Below are 26174 nucleotides of genomic sequence, written 5' to 3'. Positions count from 1 at the left end.
ACTACGATGTCAATCCACCATCACAATCCATGCCTGCGTCAAACTGCGACACAGATTCACAATTTCGGCAATCTGTGCCGGGATTCAGCAAGGCCAAACTGCGACAGATTCACAACACAGCCAATCTGTGCCTGGATTCAACAGGGCCAAATTGCGACACAGATTCACAATGTTGGCAATCTGTGCCGGGATTCAGCAGGGCCAAACTGCGACAGATTCACAACACAGCCAATCTGCTAACACAATCTGTGCCTGGAATTAACAGAGCCAAACTGCTACATAGATTCACAACGCAGTTAATCTACTATTACAATCTGTACCTGGATTCAACACGGTAAAACTGTAACACCCTTTTTGGGAATACTACGTATCAAGCAAAAAAAAATTAAATTAACTTTTCACTGAAGTCAAATAAAAGTTACTTTAATTCCGATTTAAAAAAATATACTTTCTCATACTAGGAACAATAAAACTTATTTTTTTGCTCACATTTTTTATTAAAAATAATAAATAAGAAAGTCCATTCACCAAAAGAGAATGAAAAGTAACTCAATGTTAATAAAAGTGTGCATTTGGGAAATATATAATATATCTATTGTGCTTTCAACTAAAGTCAAGGTAAGTATTGAAAATTATCTAATAAGCTTCATAAATAATAATAAAATAAATAATAATTTGTACCACATTTCATACAACAACAAAACATTAAATAAAACACCAAAAATGTACATTTTCATACCATAATAATACATGACACAATTTTTTTTTTAAAACTCAAGTACCTACTTACAGACTTGTCATTGACTAATGTGTCAAAAGTAATTGAAAACATAGAGCCAAAAACAACAAATGATGAATATTTTTCATTTTTAGATTCTTTGTCTATGATAACACATAGCTTTAAAAAACATACACATATCCCTGCGGTATAATTTTTCTTTGAATTATGCAAATAAAATAAATGAGTGCAACCAAATTACTACAGAGTATTCAAATATATCATACCTAAAGCAATTGTTTGAGAAAAAATCTACAATTGTTTACTTGTTAATACAGTACTATTTTAGTATCATTTTTCTCTCATATTCAAAAACAAATTATGTGATTTTAAATATAACAAACCTAGAAAGACTCGGGTTGTGGTCCGGTGGTTAGTGTCGCGGACTCTAGAGGCAGAGTTTCTCGGTTCCAACCCAGTCTACCACAATTTTAAAAAACTATTTCTAATAATGAGCCGCTTAGGCTCACAGAAATAGTATGAGATTGAAGTATTTTTGTAAAACACAAATATTTCTCTTTTTAAATCAAATTTAATTCAATTTAATTGAAATATGAATGAAGTATGTCAATGCCACAATTTCATACCCTGGAAAGATTCCACGTTGTGATAGGATTCAAAATATTCCACTAAAAAGTTTATAATTTCCTTTTATTGTTACACTTTTCCTAGTGTACAAGATATTTATTTGTGCTGCTTAATTAAAAAAATATTTAAAACCCATTGAAATTATATAAAAGAATAAAACTTTTATTTTGAATATTGAAAGCATTAACTTTGAGGATCATAGTGATATATTATTTTGAGAAAAAAAAAAACTTTGTTTTTTGATCCACTCACATATCGCTCACTCCTTTCTACAACGTCATTTATCAAAAATTGTCAATTTTCAGTTGTGCATGTTTTCGGAATGCCCAGAAAATGTACTATATCCCAGCAAAGGCAGCATATTTTTAACTTAATATATACCCGCAACAGGGCAGGAAATGTTGTTTTTGCATTTTGAAGAAAATGTATTTTTTAATTATTTTTTTAAATAAACTAAATATTTTTCAAATGGAGAAAAAACCTTTAGGTTTTTCCTAAAAACATCTGTTGCACAGTAAGTTCAATAAGTGGCTTGATATTTATTTTTAATACATTTCATTGTATTTTTAAACTTTAAAAAAATCTGCTGAAAAATCAAGTTTTCTTATATATGACGTTGTTGAAAGGAGTAAGCTGAGCTTTATGTGAGTGGATCAAAAAACAAAGTCTTTTTATTTCTCAAAATAATATAGAATAAAACTTCATTCTAGTGAATATCTTATTTGATTTACGAATATACAGTTTTTATTACTCCATGATATTGAACGTAGTTTCAAATTACATAATATAAAGTTTTAGTTTAGTTTAGACTAAAAAATCGAGCAAATGACAGTCATAAGTAGTTTTTGTATGAGTACCTTCAGTCACAAGCAACAAACACACACGATACACATGCCAAAAATTTCCCAAGCCACTCAAACAATAAATTATTTCCACAACATTTTTGGATGTGTCCAAATCCTTGTTAACAAGTCTAGGTTTCTCCACTTTTTAGGAGGGAGTTATTTTTACACTCTGATATCTCAACAGACAAAGAAGAATATGGAAGTCTGGGTATTTACACCGAATAAAATAATCTGGTCAAATTATACTACACTTCAAACTTCAAACCCCTTACCTGCACCCCAATGGTGCATAGGGCACTGTATCATGTAAATGCAGTGTTATCTTGATCGTTAACTTATGAAGGAAAGGTGATCAACCCTCCGCTTCAGGTAATATTGAATAAATATTAGAGTGATAAGTCACTTATATTTTTTTGACCCCCCCCCTTGGAATCAAACCCGGGACCTCCAGAACGGTAGCCGAGTATGCTGACTATTACACTACGGAGGCGGACAAATTATAAGCTGCAAAAAAATTTCAGCATCATGTTTTCAGGCGTCTCCCAGTATGTAAAAATTATCCGGGGTTTGAATCTTGCATACACCTAAATAAAAGTGTCTCTGCTAAAAGCTTATTCAAACCAACCATAGATGGCTGCCCAAACATGAGATTTATGATGTATTTATGAGTTCCAAAAATTTTAGTAGTTATTATTTATTATTATTATTTTGAACTTTTGTACAATATGTGTGTACATTGGCGGGCTTATTGCTATAAAGCAATATCTTCCAACCAACCAGTGTGAACCAACAGACTAGTGTGAACGATCTAGGCTTGTACCTTATGATGTCTGTTAGAAATTAGTGGGGAGATAATGCTTGAACAGGTTAAGACAAGGATAAGAAAAAAGAAAAACAAAGAAACATAAGAGAGCATAATTACAAATTAAGAATTTAAACAGGGTAACGTGAATAGAAAAACAAAATGACGATAGAGTAAGGAAGGCATGGGAAAAGGGAATCAGGTAGAAAGTTTAAGGAAAATTAAGAGTTAAAATAATTACAAATTAGTTGTCAGTCATGGGTAGAATAGTGAATGTTACACCAGCCTATGACAGGTCATAAGCCCTGTAAATACCCAGACTTACACATTCTTCTTCATCTGTATTGAGATGTCAAAATGTGATAAATGGTTGTTAGCTTCAGGTATGTATTAAGTTGGTATAATTTTGTTTAGTTTTGTGCAAACATGCCAATATTTATGATAAATTTGTACATAACATGCAATCACAAGTGAAAATTAAATATTTAATCAAATCATAATTAATTTATGGTATGTTTCAAAAAAATAAAAATAAAATTACAGTAAACTTGAAAAAAGTAAGTTCTAATTTTTTTTCTTCTTCTGACCCACATCAGCACCCAATGGTGCATAGGGCACTGCATCGTATTGACGCAGTGTCATCTCGATCGTTACTTACATAAAGGTAAGGTTATCACTCCTGCGCTTTAGGGATTAGTCCGAGGTAATATTAAATAAATATTAGAGTGTAAAATCTCTAATATTTATTTTCACCCCCCCCTGGGAATTGAACCCGGGACCTTCACCACGGTAGTTAAATACGCTGACCATTAATTACACCACGGAGGCTGAGATATTTTTATGATAAATAATTCAATTGAATTTATTTTATAATAATAAACATTATTTTAAATTAATATTTTACTTAGTAAATACCACTATTTCTTAAAATCTGTTGTGGCACGTGTTTCGATGCATTCCGCATCATTTTCAAACACCGTAATGCGGAATGCATCGAAACACGTGTCACAGTAGATTTTAAGAAATAGTGATATTTACTATGTAAAACGTTATTTAAAAATGGATAGATTTTACTACAAAGTGACTGCCGAATGAATTAATGAAATAAACATAATATTTGTAATGAGATGCTTTTTACACCACGAAGCGATGATCCTTCTAGAACATTTAGATATTGACAGCATAGGCTATAGAACAAAACAGTGAAAGAAATTTGACAGATCAAGACTGAAGCCAAAGTTTCCCGCCAAAAACCAAAATTTTGAAGAGGATTTTTTCTCCCTCTCAGTGTTACCAACCTGCCGAGGCTCTCGTCGGACTTGCTCATGTCGTCTTCATCGAACAATTCTAATCCCAACCTTTGTCCGGACGAATACAACACGGTGGCCTGCGATTGGTCGGTCAGTGACAAATGGGGGGTCACGGTTTAAAGGTTAAACCAAAAAACAAAAACAAAAGAAAAACACACAAATGGAACGGTTAGATTTTTGAAATCAGTCATACTAAGTATAATATTTTGCCAATTTTCTTATCGTGTAGCAAAAAGAAAAATTTTAGGGTTATTCTTATACCATACTCCATCTAATTTAAACTAAATGGCCAGACTTCTATTTCTTCCTTCAAATAAACACTTTTGGGCATGTTTGTTTTTGTTTTGAATATTGAAAGCATTAACTTTGTGGATCGTATTGATATATTATTTGAGAAATAAAAATACTCTGTTTTTTGATCCACTCACATTTTTATTAACAACCAACTAGTTTCAGCAACAACCTGCTGCCCTCTTCAGGGTTTACAAATTAAATCCTGAAGAGGGCAACAGGTTGTTGCCGAAACTAGTTGGTTGTTAATTAAAATGTGAGTTGATCAAAAAACAAAGTATTTTTATTTCTCAAAATAATATATGTTTATTTTTTCTATTTTTTGTATGAGATTTTTATTTTTTTATTTTATTTGTCGGGAATCGTACAGCTTTACATTTAAAAAATACAATAATAAAAAAATACATTGACAAAATCAACATAACATTACATTAAAAAAATAGTTACATTTATAGTAATAAAGCCAATTAAACAATTCCACAAATAATTTAAATAAATAAAATTTTCAAAAACATTTAATGTTTTCAAATATTTTTATATTTTATAATAAAAACTCAAGTGACAAGCAATCACATGAGTCTGTATTTCTCCAATAGACCATTTAGAAGAAAAAAAACTGTTATAGTTTAAGTCAACCAAATGAAATAATTTTGCACTCTTTTTAACGTAATTGAATTTAAGAATGGAAAGACAGCTGGGAGTCAACATCCCAAGAGCGACAAGCGGAGGCACAAACAGATCCTTAGGATCTACAAAAAGAAGAAGAAGAATAATAAATTTAAGAAAATTAACAAAATATTAAGATTTTACAAGCATCACTGAAAAAATCTTAAAACACACAAAAAATATGTTTGTTACTAATTGCACTCAGTTGCTGTGAAAATCTAACTACAAAATCAGCAATCAAAAACAAAACCATTCATTACTTTTTTTTTAATTAATAAATTTACTTATAATAAGAAATACGAAAATAAATGTTTCAATTAAATTATAATAAGAACTGATTTATAGAAGAATGATATAACATGGTCACTGCATATAAAATAATACTATACAGTAATATATTACTTAACGCCACCCCTATTTATGCTGCTCTAATAGTGCGGTTTAGTGATTCACAGAGGAACCGAAAAAAATATTATCTTTAACTCGGGGATTTCCTAATGTTTATTCTGTCGTGTGTACGACATGTCAACTCTTAATCTGATTCCACCATTTTGATCGTGTGTAAGGCGTGTGCATTTCCAATAAGTTTATATATGTACCGCAATACTATTTTATTGTTTAAAATGAATTAGTTTGTCATATAAAATTGCGATAATTGAACACTGCGGGGAAAATTTAGCCCCACTTACTACTGTTAGCTACTGTTTTGTTAACCCATTGCAACACAAAGCCGGCGAATCGCCGGCCAAGGTCAATTTGTCACTAACAAAGCTGGCGATTCGCCGGTTTGTCTTTTAAGTGATTTTTTTACATTAAAACTGAATTACAATAACTTTTTTCATATAAATGAGATAAATAAGTATATTTCGGTGAAATCAGCATATCTAGATTACGAACAAACAAAAAAATTATGCTTTTATATTTTACCATTTTTATTTTGTGTGTAATAATGCTATTGTAACAAAAAATGGGTCAATATTAAATAGTGCGTCGTATGAACAAATTATGTCATCTTTATTAGTGGTGTAATGTGTTAAGCGCACCATTTTGCTGGCACTTATTACCCGCTTTTTTAATTTAAAAAAATTATAAGACCGCATTCTTTATTCTATTATTCTAAATAATTTAACATGAGAAATAAAATAAAAAAAGAGATATTTTTTTTGCTATAGAGAAAAGCTAGCAATAATTACTTATGATCATTTGTATGTTTTTCTTTATTTTTTTAATATTATAATAAATAATAAACAAACCCCTTATACATGATATATCGACCAAAGTAACTTGAGTTAATACTGATAATAAAAGGGATACCACATTTTCATTCAAAAAATTCAAAAACTTAAGACACTCAATTTTTTTTCAAATCTGCTTAAATATATTTTTCGTAAAAGCTAAAATAATTGTAATTGACAATTTTGAAGATAAAAATCAATGTATTTTCAAAGCACAAAATAAACATTTGTATTTTTAAATAATAGTTTGACTAACTGATTTTTTTTAAAGAATAGTGTGAAAAGAAATCAAATCAAATTTTTAAAATTTAACCCTTCACTGCATTGTGTATCGAATTTGTTACATAGCCAAAAGTTAGTGTTAAAACATATATCAATATTTCATAAGGGTAACCATTGTCCGCCTCCGTAGTGTAATGGTCAGCACGCTCGGCTACCGTTCTGGAGGTCCCGGGTTCGATTCCCAAGGGGGGTAAAATAAGTGATTTTTTCACTGTAATATTTATTCAATATTACCATGGACTGGTACCTGAAGCGGAGGGCTTCCTTCATGTGTGAACGATCAAGATAACACTGCGTTTATATGACACAGTGCCCTATGCATCATTGGGGTGCGGATAAGGGTTTTATTATATTATTTATTAACCATTGAATGGTGTTGCAAATTTGATACATAAGTATTTTCTTGATTTTCCTTTGTGAAATATTTTTCATTATTTTTTTATTTATTTTTCATCTAATCTTTAGAGTAAGATACTATAGAATATTTATTATTATTTAAAATGAAAAAAGTCATGCAACGATCCGTAGTTTTCTAAATTCTTTTAGCAGTCTGCAATACCATACTGTCAATAATTTAAAAGCAAAATATTTTTAAAAAGAAAACACTCCACGAATGAGTTCTAGCTAATTTAACTGTATTTGGTGTGTATAGTTTATTTTACATTTAAATGTTTTAACAATATCAACCTTTTAACCAACATTGTTAAGATAAATATAAAATTACAGTGAATTTACGCAATGAATCTTTTAATAAATAAAACCCTTATCCGCACCCCAATGGTGCATAGGGCACTGTGTCATATAAACGCAGTGTTATCGTTTACACATGAAGGAAAGGTGATCAGCCCTCCGCTTCAGGTACCAGTCCATGGTAATATTGAATAAATATTACAGTGAAAAAATCACTTTTATTTATTTTACCCCCCTTGGGAATCGAACCCGGGACCTCTAGAACGGTAGCCGAGCGTACTGACCATTACACTACGGAGGCGGACAAATCAATCTAAAAGTGTTTTATTTATCTTTAAATACTGGTTTTTGTATATTATTACCAAACTAATACCCTTTTATTATTTAAATAGTGAAGTCAGTATTGCTTGTAATATAATTAAAACTTCAAGAAGCTTTGCAAAAAAACTATAGATGTCACTACAAGTCTATTTTTTTATTAAATAAAATTGACAGCGCTTGTATTACATACCACAGATAGGGAAAAAATTTGATTGGAGGATAAAGTTTGCCCATACTTTCCGAAAGTTTAACATTTATCAATTTTATTTATTTAATAAAAATAATCAATTAAAGGTTATTTTATTCATTTGATATTTCTCAAAATATTTGGTATTTTTTCTGAAAATTTAATCCGTTTCTAGAGTACCTACTACTTGGCCCTAAGAAACTAAATAAACAAATACTTGTGGTAGGTGCTAGAACCCTCTTGTTTTATCCATTTAATTATTTCCTCTAAAAATTCAAGAGACTTGGTCGTATGTTTTAATAGTTAATTTCAATAATAAAATTGTATTTTTCTGTTATAAAGGGACCCATACACACAAATAATTAGCCAACCAGACCCCGGATGTAATTACCTTCACATTGTGGAGTTATACGGGGCGCGTTGTACCAATAAATAACCATGCATAGATGTGTGTTTGTAACATACACAAATTTAAATTACCAACATGTAAATATGCATAATTATGATACTAAAAATAATAAAATAAAATGCAAATTGTCAAAATGCTAAATAATTATATAATGATCTTAGCTAAACATCTCTTCTCCATTGACCAATAGACTGATATAAAGCGAAAACAAAATTATAATTTAAAAAAAAAAACAATTTTTTTTAAATGATGAAATCAATACACCAATTTTTTATATAACTTTTACATGTATATTTTTTTAAGGTAACATAATATATTCTTCTGACTCTGGTGCATAGGGCACTGCATCAGATCAAAGCAATGTTGAGTTGAATGTTTATAATATGAAGGTAAGATAATTAGTCCTACACTTTAGGTTATGTGAAATAATAAAATAATAGCGAATAATAAATAAATAAAAGCGAAAAATCTCTTTTATTCAGTTTGACCCTCCCTGGGAATCGAACCCGAGACCCCAGCACAGTAGTCAAACTTGCTAAGCACAACACTATTGATGCAGACCAATAATATATTTTAGTGCTGGATATGTTACACCGCCAGATATGACGTATTTCGCATTTAAAGACATTTAAATTTTAATTTTTTTTAAAATCTAATTTGCAGGGAAAAAAAATATTAAATAAATATTTAAAGCTCACTTATATTCAGAGATATCTATTAAGATCTTAGTTTATGAATATGTAGATATATTAACAAATATGATCCAATTAACATGCTCTTGGTATTGATTGAAATGATTGTAAAATTCGTATCTCTCATTCGTGTCACAGCATGTAAACAATTTTAAGAAACCATGAAAAACGCTAATTATGTCTCAAATCTTCAAAAATGCAAACAAAACTTAATTCCTTTTTCAAAACAGGATTACCGAAAGCAAGCGCATCGATTTCAAACAGCAACGTCACTTCACGACGAGTGTGCAAAGACAATGAATTGAATTTTGTTTGTGTTTTGTATTATTTATTTATTTATTGTAACTGCAGACAGTTGGTAGAATTCCATATTGAATTGTTGGGTAATATATCCAAAATAAAACAAGGTTTGTTGGATTGAATTCTACATTTATTTATGTATATGTGACGCGTTTCGTCTTCTTAGGACATTATCAAACACACGTGTTATATTACCCAACAATTATTTATTTATATCTAAAAACAGTGTCCATATTCTCAAAAAAAAAATTAAAAATTTATTTTAAAACTTTTCTTTTATACAATTATTCTGTTATATCATGATTCTAGTGGATTAACTAAATCATCGAAAAATAAGAGAAGTCATTAGGCAATATTCATTACAATTCAATTGAAAATACTGCCTGCTTCAGGATTTGAACCCGTGTTCTTCTGATTACCGTTCCACCAATTTTGCATAATTGAATCATATTTGCATTATAACATTCATAATAACAGTTCATTCAAATCTATAATTGATAAAAGATAAATTAACCTATCGCTCATTCCTTTCAAGAACGTCATAAATCAAAAAACTTGATTTTTCAGGAGAACGTTTTTAAAGTTTAAAAATATAACACAATGTATTAAAAATAAATATCAAGCCACTTATTGAACTTTTTATTGTGCAACAGATCTTTTTAGGTAAAACCTGAAGGTTTTTTCCCATTTGAAAAATATTTAATAAATTTTAAAAAAATTCTTAAACAGTACCTTTTCTTCAAAATGCAAAAACAACATTTTCTGCCCTGTAGCGGGTAAATATTGAGTTAAAAATATGCGTTTTTTGCTGGGATATAGTACATTTTCTGGGCATTTCGAAGACATGCATAACTGAAAATTGACAATTTTTGATTTATGACGTTCTTGAAAGGAGTGAGCGATATATTAAAAATAATATCAATATTCTATAGAACGAGAATCAAATCTTTCCTCTATGGTTCATGCTTGTAATAGATGGTATATCTTTTAATTAAAATAAAAATTTTAAAGTTTTCAATGCATTAGAAGTTTTACTGAGGAATATTATAATTTTTAATATTTAAACATTCTCTAACAGGCATACTAAAATAAAACATTCATCCTAGACTAAAAACCTAATAACTCCATTATCTGCGAATTTGTAAAAAAAGCAATTTTAAAAAGTAAAAAAAAATAAAATATTGAGACATTTGAATATTGAGATTTGAAATTATAAAAATAAAAAAAAATAAAAAAATAAAAAAATAAAATAAATAAAAAAACCCTTATCCGCACCCAGTGGTGCATAGGGCACTGCGTCATATAAACGCAGTGTTATCTTGATCGTTTACACATGAAGGAAAGGTGATCAGCCTTCCGCTTCAGGTACCAGTCCAGGGTAATATTGAATGAATATTACAGTGAAAAAATCACTTATATTTATTTTACCCCCCTTGGGAATCGAACCCGGGACCTCCAGAACGGTAGCCGAGCGTGCTGACCATTACACTACGGAGGCGGACAAAAATAAAAATAAAAATAAGAAAATTTTTCATAATATTATTTTTAAGATTATGGTACAAAAATATGGAGTAAGTAGCTCTTTTAATACATATTAAAGTAATCAAATTAAAATTCTTGTATGGGGGATTTCAATCCCCCTATTAGAGCCGGCTAGGTTAATGTGTCTGAATAGACACACCTACATTAACCTAGTTTCAATGTCCACATTGCGTCATCAATATTATTGCTTTGCTAGAAATACAGACTATATAAAATTTTTATTTACATAGATAACTGATTATGAAATTCTACAAAGTAAACAGCGATTCAATCAATAAAAAACGTACTTTTAGCTATTTTGAAGTACAGTGAAACCTCTTTCTATCGTGCCTCGAATAATTGTTTTCTCGAATGTGTCATTTATTTCTTCTACCCCAAATTCATTTGTCCGCCTCCGTAGTGAAAAAATAATAATAAAACCCTTATCCGCACCCAATGGTGCATAGGGCACTGCATCATATAAACGCAGTGTTACCTTGATCGTTTACACATGAAGGAAAGGTGACCAGCCCTCCGCTTCAGGTACCAGTCCAGGGTAATATTGAATAAATATTACAGTGAAAAAAATCACTTGTATTTATTTTACCCCCCTTGGGAATCGAACCCGGGACCTCCAGAACGGTAGCCGAGCGTGCTGACCATTACACTACGGAGGTGGACTTATTTCAATAGGTCCTTTTAAAAACGATAGATAGAGGTTTCACTGTATTTGCATGGAGTGATCATTCCTGACGTATTGAATGGAAATCTGCAGAATCTTGAATACCATCTCATAGATAAGTTGTAAAATGAATTAGTTGTGAACGTACCTCACACCAGAAGTCCCATTTGGGGTTGATATTATTGTCTATGGTTTGCGTGCGGAATTCTTGCGCTCCGACAGATATGAGGGCGTAGGGATCAGACTTGCCTTTACCTGTAATAATACAAATGATTCAGTATCTTTAGAAATATACCAAAATAAATATACCAAATTAATGGCAGCATTGATGGGCCTAATTTTTCCTCTTGTGCTGTCAGGTCCCTCAAACATTGGTGATCACTCTAGCAAAGGCTTTGCGATCCTGCACCGTACGAAACTACTCCTCTGCCCCTCCTATTCTGGTCCAGTCACGAAATGTTGCGCAGCCACAATGCTTGCTTTCTGCTCCTTGGCATACCGTAGAACGGGGCTACTTGTACTTTGATGTGTTATTTGAGCCCAGTACAATAAAAATATTTAGATTGTGGTATCGATCGAAGTATCGTGACAATAAGTCACTCACTCTTTTCAAGAACGTCATAAATCAAAAAACTTGATTTTTCAGGAGAACATTTTTAAAGTTTAAAAATATAACACAATGTATTAAAAATAAATATCAAGCCACTTATCGAGCTTTTTACTCTGCAATAGATCTTTTTGGGTAAAACCTGAAGGTTTTATTTTCCATTTGAAAAATATTTAGTATATTAAAAAAACAAAATTTAACAATACCTTTTACTTCAAAACACAAAAACAACATTTTCTGCCCTGTAGCGGGTAAATATTAAGATAAAAATATGCCGCTTTTGCTGGGGTATAGTACATTTTCTGGGCATTCCGAAAACATGCATAACTGAAAATTGTCAATTTTTTATTTATGAGGTTCTTGAAAGGAGTGAGCGAAGTGTCACCTGTCAGGGAAACAATGAATCATGTCGATACGTTCATTATTGTAGACCAAATACAAATTTAATTATTTTTTTGCACTGGGCTCAAGTAACACATCAAAGTTCAAGTACATAATTTGATAGCTGATAAGCCATGCTTTGCTTAGATACATCAAGATCGGAACCAGGAATCTGTTGTGTACCGCTAGTTTAGCTTTCAATGATAGCTTTTTATTTGCTATAACCGATTTAAAATCATAAAGTAGATAAATTTTATATTAAACATAATAATAATATGTTATATTACATAATTGTCCGCTTATGTGATGCAATAGTAAGAGCGTTTGGCTTCCATGTTTCCCGGGTTCGATTCCCAGGGAGTTTATTCTGAGTCACTCTGGACTGGTAAAAGAAGCGCAGGTCACCTTGCCTTCGTGCAATTAATGATCAAGAAAACACAGAATCAATATGATGCAGTGCCCTATGCACGATTAGGTATGGATAATGGTTAAAAAATAATATTTGATTGATCTAAAAAAACTTGGAAGTTTCATTCATCCCTTTTTATTTTTTGTGTTTTTTTTTTAATATTCATAATGCACCGACTCAATACTGTATCAAGACTGTAAGGGTATACACTCAGACCTTGCTTTGCGTCGTTTCACTTTGCGTTTTTTCGAAGTTGCGTCGTTACTGAATTAAGACTTACTGATTAATTATCGCTGTGCGTCGTTTTTTTTTCGAATTGCGTTGGTTTTTTATTATTATTCAGAGAATCATTTTTAAATTTTCTACAAGGTAATTTCCCGTTTTGTAAATTTCAATTTGCGTCGCGATATTTTGGAACGTACCTACGACGCAAAGTGAGGTCTTAGTGTACTTTAAACTAACTAACTAACCATCACGCTGCTTCTCGCACGCTTCTGAGAGAATAGAACGCCACACCACTCTGTCTTTGCAAACATTCATCGCCTCTTCCACGTTCATGCATCTCCTCATACATACCCGCCGATTATTACGACTCCTAACCTGACCACTTTCAAGTATTTGGCATACTTGATCGTGCCATGATTTTCTCAGTCTTCCTCTACTTAACTACGAAATGATACTTTTAAGCCATTTGACTCATTATCAGCCACACACGCCTGGCGCGTAGGCTGTACCCATTGTGTTAAATTAAATCATATTGCTTACCCAACATTCCAATATCTTTCTTCATGAGATTTTTAGCCTCGACTACGTGGATTCTCAGCACACCCTTAAACAAACAAATAAATTAATAAAAGACGTGTGTGAATGTACAATTTAAAAAAAAATTACATTATTTTTACTTATAGTCCATTATTTGATTCAACATCGGCTAAGCAAGATTCGTCAATATCCAATTCAAACCCCGTCTACTCCTTTCATCCTACGAGTATATAAGCTGGTTTATTAATATGTTAAATCCTTGTGAGTGTTTTTGCCTAGAATTTTCACTCATGAATTACATGAAATTATAGTAACTTTAAACACAAAGAGTAAATCCACTCACAAGTAGGCATAGTCTATGAAACTTATAAAGTTGAAGCCTGAGTAGGGACATGATAAACGGTGTTGCATAAGCCGTAGCTAGATTTCAGAGTCACTTGGATGTTAGGTAATTCAAAAAAAAAAGTTAAATCCTTGTACATGTTTAACCTCGGCTCGTAACGCATGTTGGTGCTGAAACCTTTAGTGCATGTTGGTCTTCGGGTCGACCAAAAATCGCATGTGCTAAACATTTTGTGTAGTTTTAAGTGTGTAAATGGTGCTACAGTGGTGAAGGGTGGTATTGTTTGCATGCTGTGGTAGTGATTTTCCTGACGAAGAGACGGATACGTCTAGAAACCGGTAGACATAAAAATCTCGGTGAGTGGTTATATACTAATATTATTAACATTTTCGTAAAAAAATAAATAAGTAAAAATGACTAAGCACATAGTAAATGCTTTAAATATTAATAATATTGAGAAAATTACATCTATTACATATTTAAAAAAATATAAATATAAAAGTGTATTACATCCTCAATTAAGCACTTAAAAATACTTCAAATAGTCTCTCATTACCTCTGGTTCTGGCATCTTCAGATCATGAGAAGGAATCTCATCACTTAATTTGATTGGTAGTTTATTAGGAAGTACCATCAATGCGGCCACTTGCTCTACAATAACGCGCCGCAGCAGATCGCTATAAATAAAACACAGCAAGGTATTATAAGTATTAGAGAAGAAGATCAGCTACTCCCGATCAGCTATCAGATACCCCCCTCCCTGGCAATCGAACCCGGGACCTCCAGGACGGTGGCCTAGCGTGCTGACCATCACACTACGGAGGCGGACAAAAGGGAGACTTTAGCAATCCAAATGCCAGGTCATAAGCCCTGCGAAGTCCAGACATCCATCTTCTTTCATTTCAAGTTCAGACACCTACATATAATATAAACCTACTATATATTTCCTTAACACATTTTTACCTGAATCCTGGCATGTCCAGTATGTCTGCCACTCCTACGAGATTGAAATCGATGGTTGGATTGTTAAGGAAGAATACTTGAAGACCTCCTACCAGAGGGATCTTCTTTATCAGCGGCTTCATCACCACACGAAGCATCCCGTGGATCTGGTGACAGATTTAAAATAAATTAATATATTTTTTCAAATCCATCCAAAATTAAGTAAGCAATGGTAAAAACTATGAATATTCTGACATATCGCTCACTCCTTTCAAGAACGTCATAAATCAAAAAAACTTGATTTTTCAGGAGACGTGTATTTTGCCAGTTTATGGAACGTTGAAAACTTTATAATACTGCATCATTAAGTGAAAATTGCAAATTTTCGAGTTATTTTTTCAGTACACTCACGATACGTTATTTAGTATTTTGATATATCGCTCACTCCTTTCAACAACGTTATTTATCAAAAAACTTGATTTTTCAGGAGATCGTTTAAAGTTTGAAAATATCTTTTTCTTCTTCTTCTTCTTATTATAGACCTTACGGCCTGTTTTTAAGAGGGATTAGCCTCCTGTGACGTCGATTCCCAGCTATCGGCCCATCTCTTTGGTGGTCTGCCCGGGAGTCGTCTACCATGGGGTTGGCCGTACAATGCGATGTGGGGGAGTCTGGATGGTTCCATTCTCTTCACATGCGCATACCATTGTCTTCTTCGTTGCCTTCCCCACCTAACGACATCTTCGATCTCGCATATTTCCCTGATCTTGGCATTTCTCAATCTATCTCTTTGAAAATATAATACAATATATTAAAAATAAATATCAAGCCACTTATTGAACTTTTTACTGTGCAACAGATCTTTTTAGGTAAAACCTGAAGGTTTTTTCTCCATTTGGAAAATATTTAAAAATAATTAAACAATCTTCAAAATGAAAAAACAAAACTTTCTGCCCTGTAGCAGGTAAATATTAAGTTAAAAATATGCCGCTTTTGCTGTGATATAGTACATTTTCTGGGCATTCCGAAAACATGCACAACTGAAAATTGACGATTTTTGATTTATGACGTTCTTGAAAGGAGTGAGTGATATGTATATATCCTTTTAGTAGCGCCTAGGTTGTCCTTCAGGGCAGTCGTGCCGCTGCGCTAGCTATGACGGCTACTTGCGATATATTTTTTTCTCATTTTCAGATACTTACCAAAGCTAAAATTACAAAATTGATACATTTCAACATCAACTATGGTCAATAAAAATTGGGAATATTCACATTTTTCCTGTTTTTAAATCACATATTTCATATAGTACAAAATACAAATCAGCATTGCATGCGGAAGGTTTTAGCACAAGAAAGTCAAATTTATATTTTTTTAAACTGTCATTCATCATTTATCATTACCTTTCAGCACTTCTCTAACAATTTTATACAAAAAACACAATTTACATAGAAAAAACTTGATGACGTAAAATTTACGACAAGTGCTCAAGGGAAATTTCTCAGTGTGCCTGCTGGAAGGCTATACCTATTTGACAGGCGCCGTGGCGTAGTTGGTTGACTGCAAAACTGGCATCACGGGTTCAATACCCGGCAATATCTTCAATTGGTCTGAGTGTTTGTGATGTATTTTTCACATTTACCTTCCCTGTCCTTACAATCCTACAAGCAGACAAGCATCTAAAACAGACACTTTGCGGGAAATTCCTTTTTTTTAAATATTAAAAACATAACGGACTTTCGCCTTAAACAGACACCCCCTCCACCCAATTAGTCCGTAATATTTATTTTTTATTATTTTTTATTTTTTTATTTCTTAAGTTAGCTTATATTACAACTAATATAAACTATTATTTACACTTAATTTACATAATCTATATAAATATATTTACATTTCCTTATAGTAAACAAAAATTTTATTTTTAAATTCTTTCAGACTCTTTTCATTCTTCATACATTCAGGCATCTCATCATACATTTTCAAACCCTTATACGTCAAACAATTTCGCGAATCGGTTTTTTTCAACAATGTCGTCTTATTTTATCCTTATTTTTGGTAATATGTTCATGACAATTTTTGTTTAAAACTATTTTATCCTTAAATTATTTTGGTAATTTATCGTTAAAAAATGTATGTACAAAGATCAGCATATAAAATTTTATATGGAGGTTTTACTGTATGCATATGATGAAATAAAAAAATAAATAATCACATTTCAGTATTTTCCTCATGGTGATAAGTGTGACACTTTAATGAGTTGTATGATTAATGAATTGAACGATTAAAAACAAGAAATTATTCATTGCTTTGTATTCAATCAACGGATTACCATTTTCTGCTGATTATACACATCAATCATTTTATCTTTGTTAAATTATGAAGCTGTTTCATGAAGTTGTATTAAATTTACACAACTAACCTGGAAATCTTTGATTCCGCCTTTTATTCCTCCCAAGGTGAAGGAGATGTCACAATCTCCCGCATAGCTGGGAATAAAGACAAAATTGATATTAAAAGTTAATGGTAATGGACTAAGTATAAGAAATTTAATTCTTTACATCTCACCAATAGATGTCTCTAGTGAAGTTCTAGTGATTCAAGAACAAAGTTTCTAAATTGGTTCATATATATAGAACTTCCAAGAATTTGAGTAGATTGGTTGTCAATAATGGGTAGAATTGGTGAATGTTACACGTGTGTAAAGTGATCACTTAAACCAGCCTATGACGGTCGTCAGCCCCGTAAATGCCCAGACTTCCATATTCTTCTTCATCTTTGATGAGATGTCAAAAAATAATAAGTATAAGAATATTAAAAATACAACAGTCCCTAAGTATTCCTAGTAAGGGTTTATTTATGAGGCGAATGTAATTGGGAAAAGGAGCAGAGGAAGACCGAGAAAAACATGAGACGATCAGGTATGCCAAATACTTGAAAGTAGTCAGGTTAGGAGTCGTAATAATCGGCGGGTATGTATGAGGAGATGCATGAACGTGGAAGAGGCGATGTTTGCAAAGACAGAGTAGTGTGGCATTCTACTCTCTCTGCCTACCCTTGCTGTCCCCCAAAACTAAAAAAAAAAAGTCTAGGTAGACAGTTACATACCAATTGGAAAAAAATGTCCTCTGCTCCACATACTGTTGTAATAGATACGAGTGACAAAAATGTAAGCTTGGAATTTAAATAAATAATACTAATGATGAAAAAAAATGTCGAATAACATTCGACATGGGACCTAAGAGGAAAAAATGTGATACATGTCGAATGAGATTCGACATTGGACCAGTAAGGGTTAAGAGTCAGCGACACTAACCACGGGACCACAACCCGATACAATAATATTTGATAGATGTCCGAATGGTGATATAAGGAAAGAATGCGAGGCTGAGATAAGCATTGATATTGACATATTGATAAAATTAAGAAAGGTGTGTTGAGATGGCTTTGACATGTGATTCAAAAGAATGAAGAAAATACAGTAAAATAATATAAGACCAATGTGTTAGGTAATAAAAGCTAAGGAAGATCAAGGAAAACATGGCATGATCAAATATTTCAAATAATGAAGCTGCAAATTTAAAGTTAAGGTAAGGTAGGTTAGGTTAGATGATATGATAAATGTCCGAATGGTGATATATGGAAAGAATGCAAGGCTGAGATAAGCATTATTGATAAAATTAAGAAAGGTGTGTTGAGATGGTTTGGGCATGTGATTCGAAAGAGTGAAGAAAATACAGTAAAATAATATGAGACCAATGTGTTAGGTAATAAAAGCTAAGGAAGATCAAGGAAAACATGGCCTGATCAAATATTTCAAATAATGAAGCTGCAAATTTGAAGTTAAGGTAAGGTTAGGTTAGGTTAGATGATATGATAGATGTCCAAATGGTGATATATGGAAAGAATGCAAGGCTGAGATAAGCATTATTGATAAAATTAAGAAAGGTGTGTTGAGATGGTTTGGGCATGTGATTCAAAAGAGTGAAGAAAATACAGTAAAATAATATAAGACCAATGTGATAGGTAATAAAAGCCAAGGAAGATCAAGGAAAACATGGCATGATCAAATATTTCAAATATTTGAAAGCGGTCAGGTCAGGAGTCGGAATAATCGGCTGACTAGAATGGCACATAAAAAAGAAAAATAGCACAAATAAAAATGTTTCAGTTATTTAAAGCGGAATGCAATTCAGAATAAATTTAATACGAATAACGTGGGAGAGTTTTATAAATAAAGAAAATATAAATGCGTACATTTGATTTTGTGCCAATTTTTTATTACTTTAAAATCAACACGCTATTATTTTTCATACATATTTCTCACTCCTTTCAACAATGTCATATATCGAAAAACTTGATTTTTCAGGAGATCGTTTTTAAAGTTTAAAAATAAAATAAAACATATTAAAAATAAATATCAAGACACTTATTGAACTTTTTTCTGTGCAACAGATCTTTTTAGGTAAAACCAGAATGTTTTTTTCTCCATTTGAAAAATATTTACTAAATTAAACAAAAATTAAACAATTTCCTTTTCTTCAAAATGTAGCGGGTAAATATTAAGTTAAAAATATGCCCCTTTTGCTGACATAAAGTACAATTTCTGGGCATTCCAAAAACATGCACAACTGAAAATTGACGATTTTTGATATATGACGTTGTTGAAAGGAGTAAGCGATATGTAAATGGTGCCAATATACAAAAATAAGATGCTAGTTGGTTCAATGTCAGACAAGTAACGGAGAGCAACAAACTACAGGGTGATCCATAGTTAACACATTAGTTACGGCAGGGCTTTTTTCCATGTAATGCGGTGGAATGGCATTCCGGCACTTTTTTTCACGGATAATTTAGTTTTTTTAATCTTCAAAATCAATTAGATGAAACAATGTTTGCGCTTACAATGACATAATATGGTGTTGGAATGAACTATTTTTTTTACTGAAAAGCTTGACATGAAGTGAGTTCCAGACCTTTTTTATTTTAAAAGCCCTGGTTATGGTGAAGTTTATTTAAGAAATGTAATTTGACGCGGGTGATATAAAATCGCATCGAAAGAATTATGACAGAAAAGAATCGATAATATTTTTGTATTATAGTGACACCTTTCCTCTACACAGCAAAGCAAGACAAGAGATTAGACAATTGTTTTATTATTATTATGTCCGCCTCTGTGGTGTAATGGTTAGCGTGTTTAGCTACCGTGCTGGAGGTCCCGGGTTCGATTTCCAGGGGGGGGGGGGTCAAATAAATATAAGTGATTTTTCACTCTAATATTTATTCAATATTACCCTTAACTGGTACCTGAAGCGGAGGACCGATCACCTTTTTCACCAACATTGCGATTCAATACGAAGCAGTGCCCTTTGCACAATTGGGTGCAGATAAGGGTTAGAAGAAGAAATTTTATTATTATTATATAGTTAGACTCGTTCTAATTTTCTTTATATTAGGTTTATTAGGTAAGTATTTTAACATTTAGCCATTTATGGGATTGAGGCAAGAGCAGATACTTCCAGAACAAAATCTCGACTTCGAACCTCCGAAATGAAGACTCTCCGATCCATAACTGGAAACACATTGCGAGACCGAGTAAGAAATACCGACATTTGAAGCATGTGTAAGACGGAGGATATCTTGAGGTGGGGACGACAACAAAGGCGATACTGAAAGGAACATATAAACAGAATGTCAGAAGACAGACTTCCACGTATCGCCCTCCAAGGCAACCCTGAAGGACGCAGACCCCCAGGCAGACCTCCGAAAAGATGGAAAGACAGCTGGGAGTCGACATCCCAAGAGCAACATGCGGAGGCACAAACAGATCCCTAGGATCTACATAAAGAAGTAGAAGAAGATATTTAAAATAATAAAAAAATTAAAAAAGGGAATAGCCTGCAAAGCGCCTATTTTAGATGCTTGTCTGCAAGTAGGATAGTAAGGATAGGGAAGGTAAATGTGAAAAAGGTTAGATGTTTTGTCTTACCATGTTTTGTGTTTTTGAACTGGATAACTTTTAAATTATGTAAACTCTTTAAATAAAATAAAAGACCTGACGTTTTTACACCTATTTTTGCGAAAAAAAAAACAAAAGCATGAATAGGTTAAGGATGAATAGGTTAAGGATGAGAACATGCAAGTCTGGGCATTTACAGGGCTAGCATTTGAATAAATATGAAAGAAAACTTACAACAAATCGATGTCCATGATGATTTCGTTTCTCGACAGATTCTTGTCATACACCTTGACCCCTCCAACCCTCGGTGGCTGAAACAATGGCATGCTACTATTATCATTGTAAATCACATTATAAATTCATAGAAATAAAAATAAATACCTACCAACAGTTTGTAAAAGACGCTTTGAAGCGTTTCCCACAAATAATATGTTGATAATACCTTCAATAAAAAAAGAGTCTCAATGTGGATATTTTTAGCCCACGTAAGATGAAAAAACAGAGTGAAATTTTTAAACAAACACCGCAAGATTCATAGCATACACTATTACTCATAATTAATGCAAATTTCTTAGAATTCAGAGCAGGAGCAATGCGCCATTATGTGCACAGAAGGGGATATGTTTGTTCAAGAAAAATAACATTCATCAAAGTATTTATCACTGTTTGCTTTTGAACAATTCTGGCATGTCGTCACAGCAAACAAAACATATCTTAACAGCTTCTGCACAGATATCATTAGCTGTAACTCAACAATGACACCTGATTCGGAAACTAAACATATATGATTTCCACTTCTATCAAAATTGCTACTAACATACAAAAGAAATCCAATAGCAGTGAGTATATATGTACATCTTAATTAAAAATTAACAGAAGTGTATACACTTAAGCCAGCCAAATGCCAGGTCATAACACTGGAATGTTTAGACTTCCATCATCTTTGGTTGGTTGGAAGATATTGCTTTTTAGCAATAAGCCCGCCAATGTACTTATTTATTTTTTGGACATGAAGTTTAAATAAATGAATTAAATTAATCTTTATATGATTTTGTCCGCCTCTGTAGTGTAATGGTCAGCACGCGCGGCTACCGTTCTGGAGGTCCCGGGTTCGATTCCCAAGGGGGGTAAAATAAATATAAGTGATTTTTTTCACTGTCATATTTTTCAATATTACCCTGGACTGGTACCTGAAGCGGAGGGCTGATCACCTTCCCTTCATGTGTAAACGATCAAGATAACACTGCGTTTATATGACGCAGTGCCCTATGCACCATTGGGGTGCGGATAAGGGTTTTATTTATTATATTATTATATGATTTTAGCACATTATTTACGGAGTGCATATATTTGAGCGCATCAGAAATCTTATGTTGCGGCGGTGTGCACATTTTTGTGCGTTTCATTTACCTTCGACATCATATACAACAAAACGTATTAAATATCTAATTTATTGTTATGTTTGCTTTGCTGTATAGTGGATAGGTCGCTATCATAGAAAAATATTTTAATTACATTTTAATGTGATTTTAACATGATCTAATTACATTTCACTCACTCCTTTCAAGAACGTCATAAATCAAAAATCGTCAATTTTCAGTTGTGCATGTTTTCGGAATGCCCAGAAAATGTACTGTATCCCAGCAAAGCGGCATATTTTTAAATTAATATTTACCCGCTACAGGGCAGAAAGTGTTCTTTTTGCATTTTGAAGAAAAGGTATTGTTTAATTATTTTTTTAAATACACTAAATATTTTTGAAATGGAGAAAAAACGTTCAGGTTTTACTTAAAAGATCTTTTGCACAGTAAAAAGTTCTAAAAGTGGCTTGATATTTATTTTTAATACATTGTATTATATTTTTAAACTTTAAAAACGTTCTCCTGAAATATCAAGTTTTTTGATTCATGACGTTTTTGAAAGGAGTGAGCGATTTCTTTAACAAACTTCACCATACTCAATGTATTAATATAATACATCAATAATAGATGCATTCTAAATATTTTTTTAGATTAATGTGCAAAATGATGGCTTAATTATGTTTGATAATGACAAAATATAATGACAAATTTGTTGGTAGACATCTCACGCTTCGATCGGCTACAACAACTGCTATGGGCAAAGTGATCTAACCAACTCACTAAATTTGGCAAGCGTGTATTGCTGTTGCGGGACCAAAAGTGTGGAATGCTCTTCCGCGAGTAGTGAGAAATAATGAGAGTAAGATGATCTTTAGAAAAAAACTAAAAACACATTTATTTGCTAAATCATTTCCAGTATCTTCTTTTCCCTAATTCGTTCACAGTGAAGCGTCCTTGAGGTAGTATTTTATATTTATGTAAGCGCTATATAAATTATTTGTCAGCCTCTGTAGTGTAATGGATAGCACGCTCGGCTACCATTCTGGAGGTCCCGGGTTTGATTCCCAAGGGTGGTAAAATAAATATAAGTGATTTTTTCACTGTAATATTTATTTACCTGGACTGGCACCTTAAGCGGAGGGCTGATCACCTTTCCTTCATGTGTAAACGATCAAGATAACACTGCGTTTTTATGACGCAGTGCCCTATGCACCATTAGGGTGTGGATAAGGGTTTTATTATTATATTATATAAATTATTGAAATTTAATATAATTATTATTAATAATAAATGGCCCTGTGATAATATCCTGACAAAAGAAAGAACCATCTCAGTTAGAATAAATTTCTATAATTTATATGCTCCATATGTTTTTTAATGCTATTCATATTGTTTTTTGTTTCAATGTGTTAATATACAATCGATTCCGCTCAATCGGGCCGCCGGTTAATTTCAAAACACGCCAAAGCCTTCTCATATTTCTGGTTAGTTTATAAATAAAATTTACTCACAATGGTTCCGAGAATCATCCTCTCAAACTTGAAATTGTTGAGTTTGTAGCTGGCGAGACTCTTGCACACATTGGGCTCAATGCTCTCCTTGATAATCTCCCGAGCGTAGTGGTTCACATTTGGCCACACTTGAACCAAGATCTGAAATCAATTATGGAACTTAAAAACGTGCACAAATTAAAAAGACACTCATTTTTCATAGCTCCAAAACTGTTCAATTTATTCCACAAAGACTATTTGTTAGATGTTAACACATTGTCGTCAGGACACGGCATTTGCCGTTTTTGTCGACTGTCGGTTATCGGTGGGAAACGGCAATATACGGGTTTGTTATCAGCGTGAAATAAAACGCGTTGAAGGGTAATCTGCTACCTGGGTGCTAGGCGATAGTCTGTTGACGTTATTTGAGATGTCTTATCCAGATTGGCTAGTGTGTCGCTTGTAAAGGCATCCCCAGAAATCTAGAGTTTTTATGCGATCTCAATCTCAAGTTTAGTTTGAGCCATTTCACGTATTGGACTATTTTTCATACCGCTCGCACTGTTTTGTTTACTGTTTGGTATGTTATTATTTGAATATATTAGCATTGTATAGGGAATGATATCTCGGAGGGGAAGACTATTTTTTATAGTTTACAATGCTTCTAAAATTGTGAAATACGGAATACTTAATTAAAAATTATGATTATAATTTATTTTTGATGATCAAATGTCATTTATGATTTCTTTGAAAATTTCAATCGAAAATATTATTTGGTTTAGAAATTGTGTCAATTTTAAGAAAGCGATATATTTTTGCGCTAATCGCGAAAAACACCCGCTATAGGCTAGAGTCTATTGTTCGAAGCGCCCGACTACAATGTGTTAATTACCTAAGTTTGTGTAGATTTAAAATTTTGCCTAGATTGTTTATTGAAGAGACAGACTTAAGCTCCTTTTTCTTGTAGTACATGCTTGCTAACTTTTTACTTTTCATCTTTTTTATGTTTTTAATTTTATTAAAAAAAATTAAAGTAATAAATTTTGTTTTCTGATAGTCAAGCATCTTTTGTATTTTATACTAACACTATTATTCTAGTTCTACTTATAATACCTATACCCTTATACCCTTTCCTTATAGTCCGCCTCCGTAGTGTAATGGTCAGCACGCTCGGCTACCGTTCTGGAGGTCCCGGGTTCGATTCCCAAGGGGGGTAAAATAAATATAAGTGATTTTTTCACTGTAATATTTATTCAATGTTATTACCCTGGACTGGTACCTGAAGCGGAGGGCTGATCACCTTTCCTTCATGTGTAAACGATCAAGATAACACTGCGTTTATATGACGCAGTGCCCTATGCACCATTGGGGTGCGGATAAGGGTTAAAAAAAATAAAAAAATAATATTGTATACCCACACACAGGCCATGCCTTTGTGGGATCTTTTTTTGTATTTATTTTTATATTTTATTCATATTTTTTTGTATTTGAATTTATGTCATGTAATGCAAAAGAATTTAAAATAAAGAAAAAAAATATTCAAAAATATATGCTATGCTAAATTAAATATGCTTCTTTTGCCTATTTATTATACCTGTTTATTGTTTTTATATTTTGCCATGTATAAGTTTTGGTTATTTTTAAAAAAAAAAATTTGTAACTTTATTATTTGTGTTCCAGTCTTGTTAACCTTAATCCCATGTCCCAAAATGAGAAATAGAAATTACTCATCGGGAATATTATATATATGACTTATGTATGTAATATGTTTTGAAAAATAAATAAATATATGAAAATGTAGCCTAGGTCTGTTGATTGTTATTCGCGTTTAGAAAAAGAATAAAATTATACAGATATTTATGAGAATATCGAGAACTTATCGTCCAAAAAAATTAGACACAAACTAGTATGAATGAGATATTATACGACAAGTAGAATATTTGTATATAAGTCGTAAAGTAGAGTTTTTAAGTGGTATTACACAATGTGAAGAATGAATGATAAGGAGAGTTTTATATTACAATACCAGAGAGTTTTTGAGTGGTATAGTTTTTGAGTGGTATACCATACCATAGTTTTTGAGTAGTATTACACAAAGTGAACAATGAATGATAATGAGAGTGTTATATTACGATACCATAGTTTTTGAGCGGTTTTACACAAAGTGAACAACGCATGATAAGAAGAGTTTTTATTACCATACCATAGTTTTTTAATAGTATTACACAAAGTGAACAATGAATTATAATGAGCGTGTTATATTACGATACCATAGTTTTTTAATAGTATTACACAAAGTAAACAATGAATGATAATGAGAGTGTTAT

General features: G+C 32.3%; 1 protein-coding gene across 3 annotated transcripts in view; it reads right to left on the bottom strand.

Annotated features, from left to right (window-relative positions):
* Esyt2 (extended synaptotagmin-like protein 2) overlaps positions 1-26174 on the bottom strand; it is a 56973-nt gene that overhangs the window by 20285 nt on the left and 10514 nt on the right. Inside the window, exons 5-12 of one of the 3 annotated variants that reach the window (XM_088263121.1) lie at positions 23869-24009; positions 21231-21307; positions 17460-17526; positions 15065-15210; positions 14658-14778; positions 13762-13825; positions 11748-11854; positions 4312-4400 (exon numbers count right to left, since the gene is read on the bottom strand). In XM_088263121.1, the coding sequence (XP_088119247.1) occupies positions 4312-4400; positions 11748-11854; positions 13762-13825; positions 14658-14778; positions 15065-15210; positions 17460-17526; positions 21231-21307; positions 23869-24009 (812 nt within the window). Of the gene's footprint in view, positions 1-4311; positions 4401-11747; positions 11855-13761; positions 13826-14657; positions 14779-15064; positions 15211-17459; positions 17527-21230; positions 21308-21381; positions 21502-23868; positions 24010-26174 lie in introns of those variants that run through there. The other 2 variants (XM_088263120.1, XM_088263122.1) reach the window with 2 other exon arrangements.

The sequence above is a fragment of the Brachycentrus maculatus genome, unplaced genomic scaffold, assembly GCF_059751285.1.
Source record: "Brachycentrus maculatus isolate JH-2025_06_01 unplaced genomic scaffold, ASM5975128v1 h1tg000196l, whole genome shotgun sequence".
Taxonomy (NCBI): Eukaryota; Metazoa; Arthropoda; class Insecta; order Trichoptera; family Brachycentridae; genus Brachycentrus; species Brachycentrus maculatus.
The sequence above is the reverse complement of the archived record's forward strand: the minus strand, read 5'-3'. Positions and strand labels throughout refer to the sequence as shown.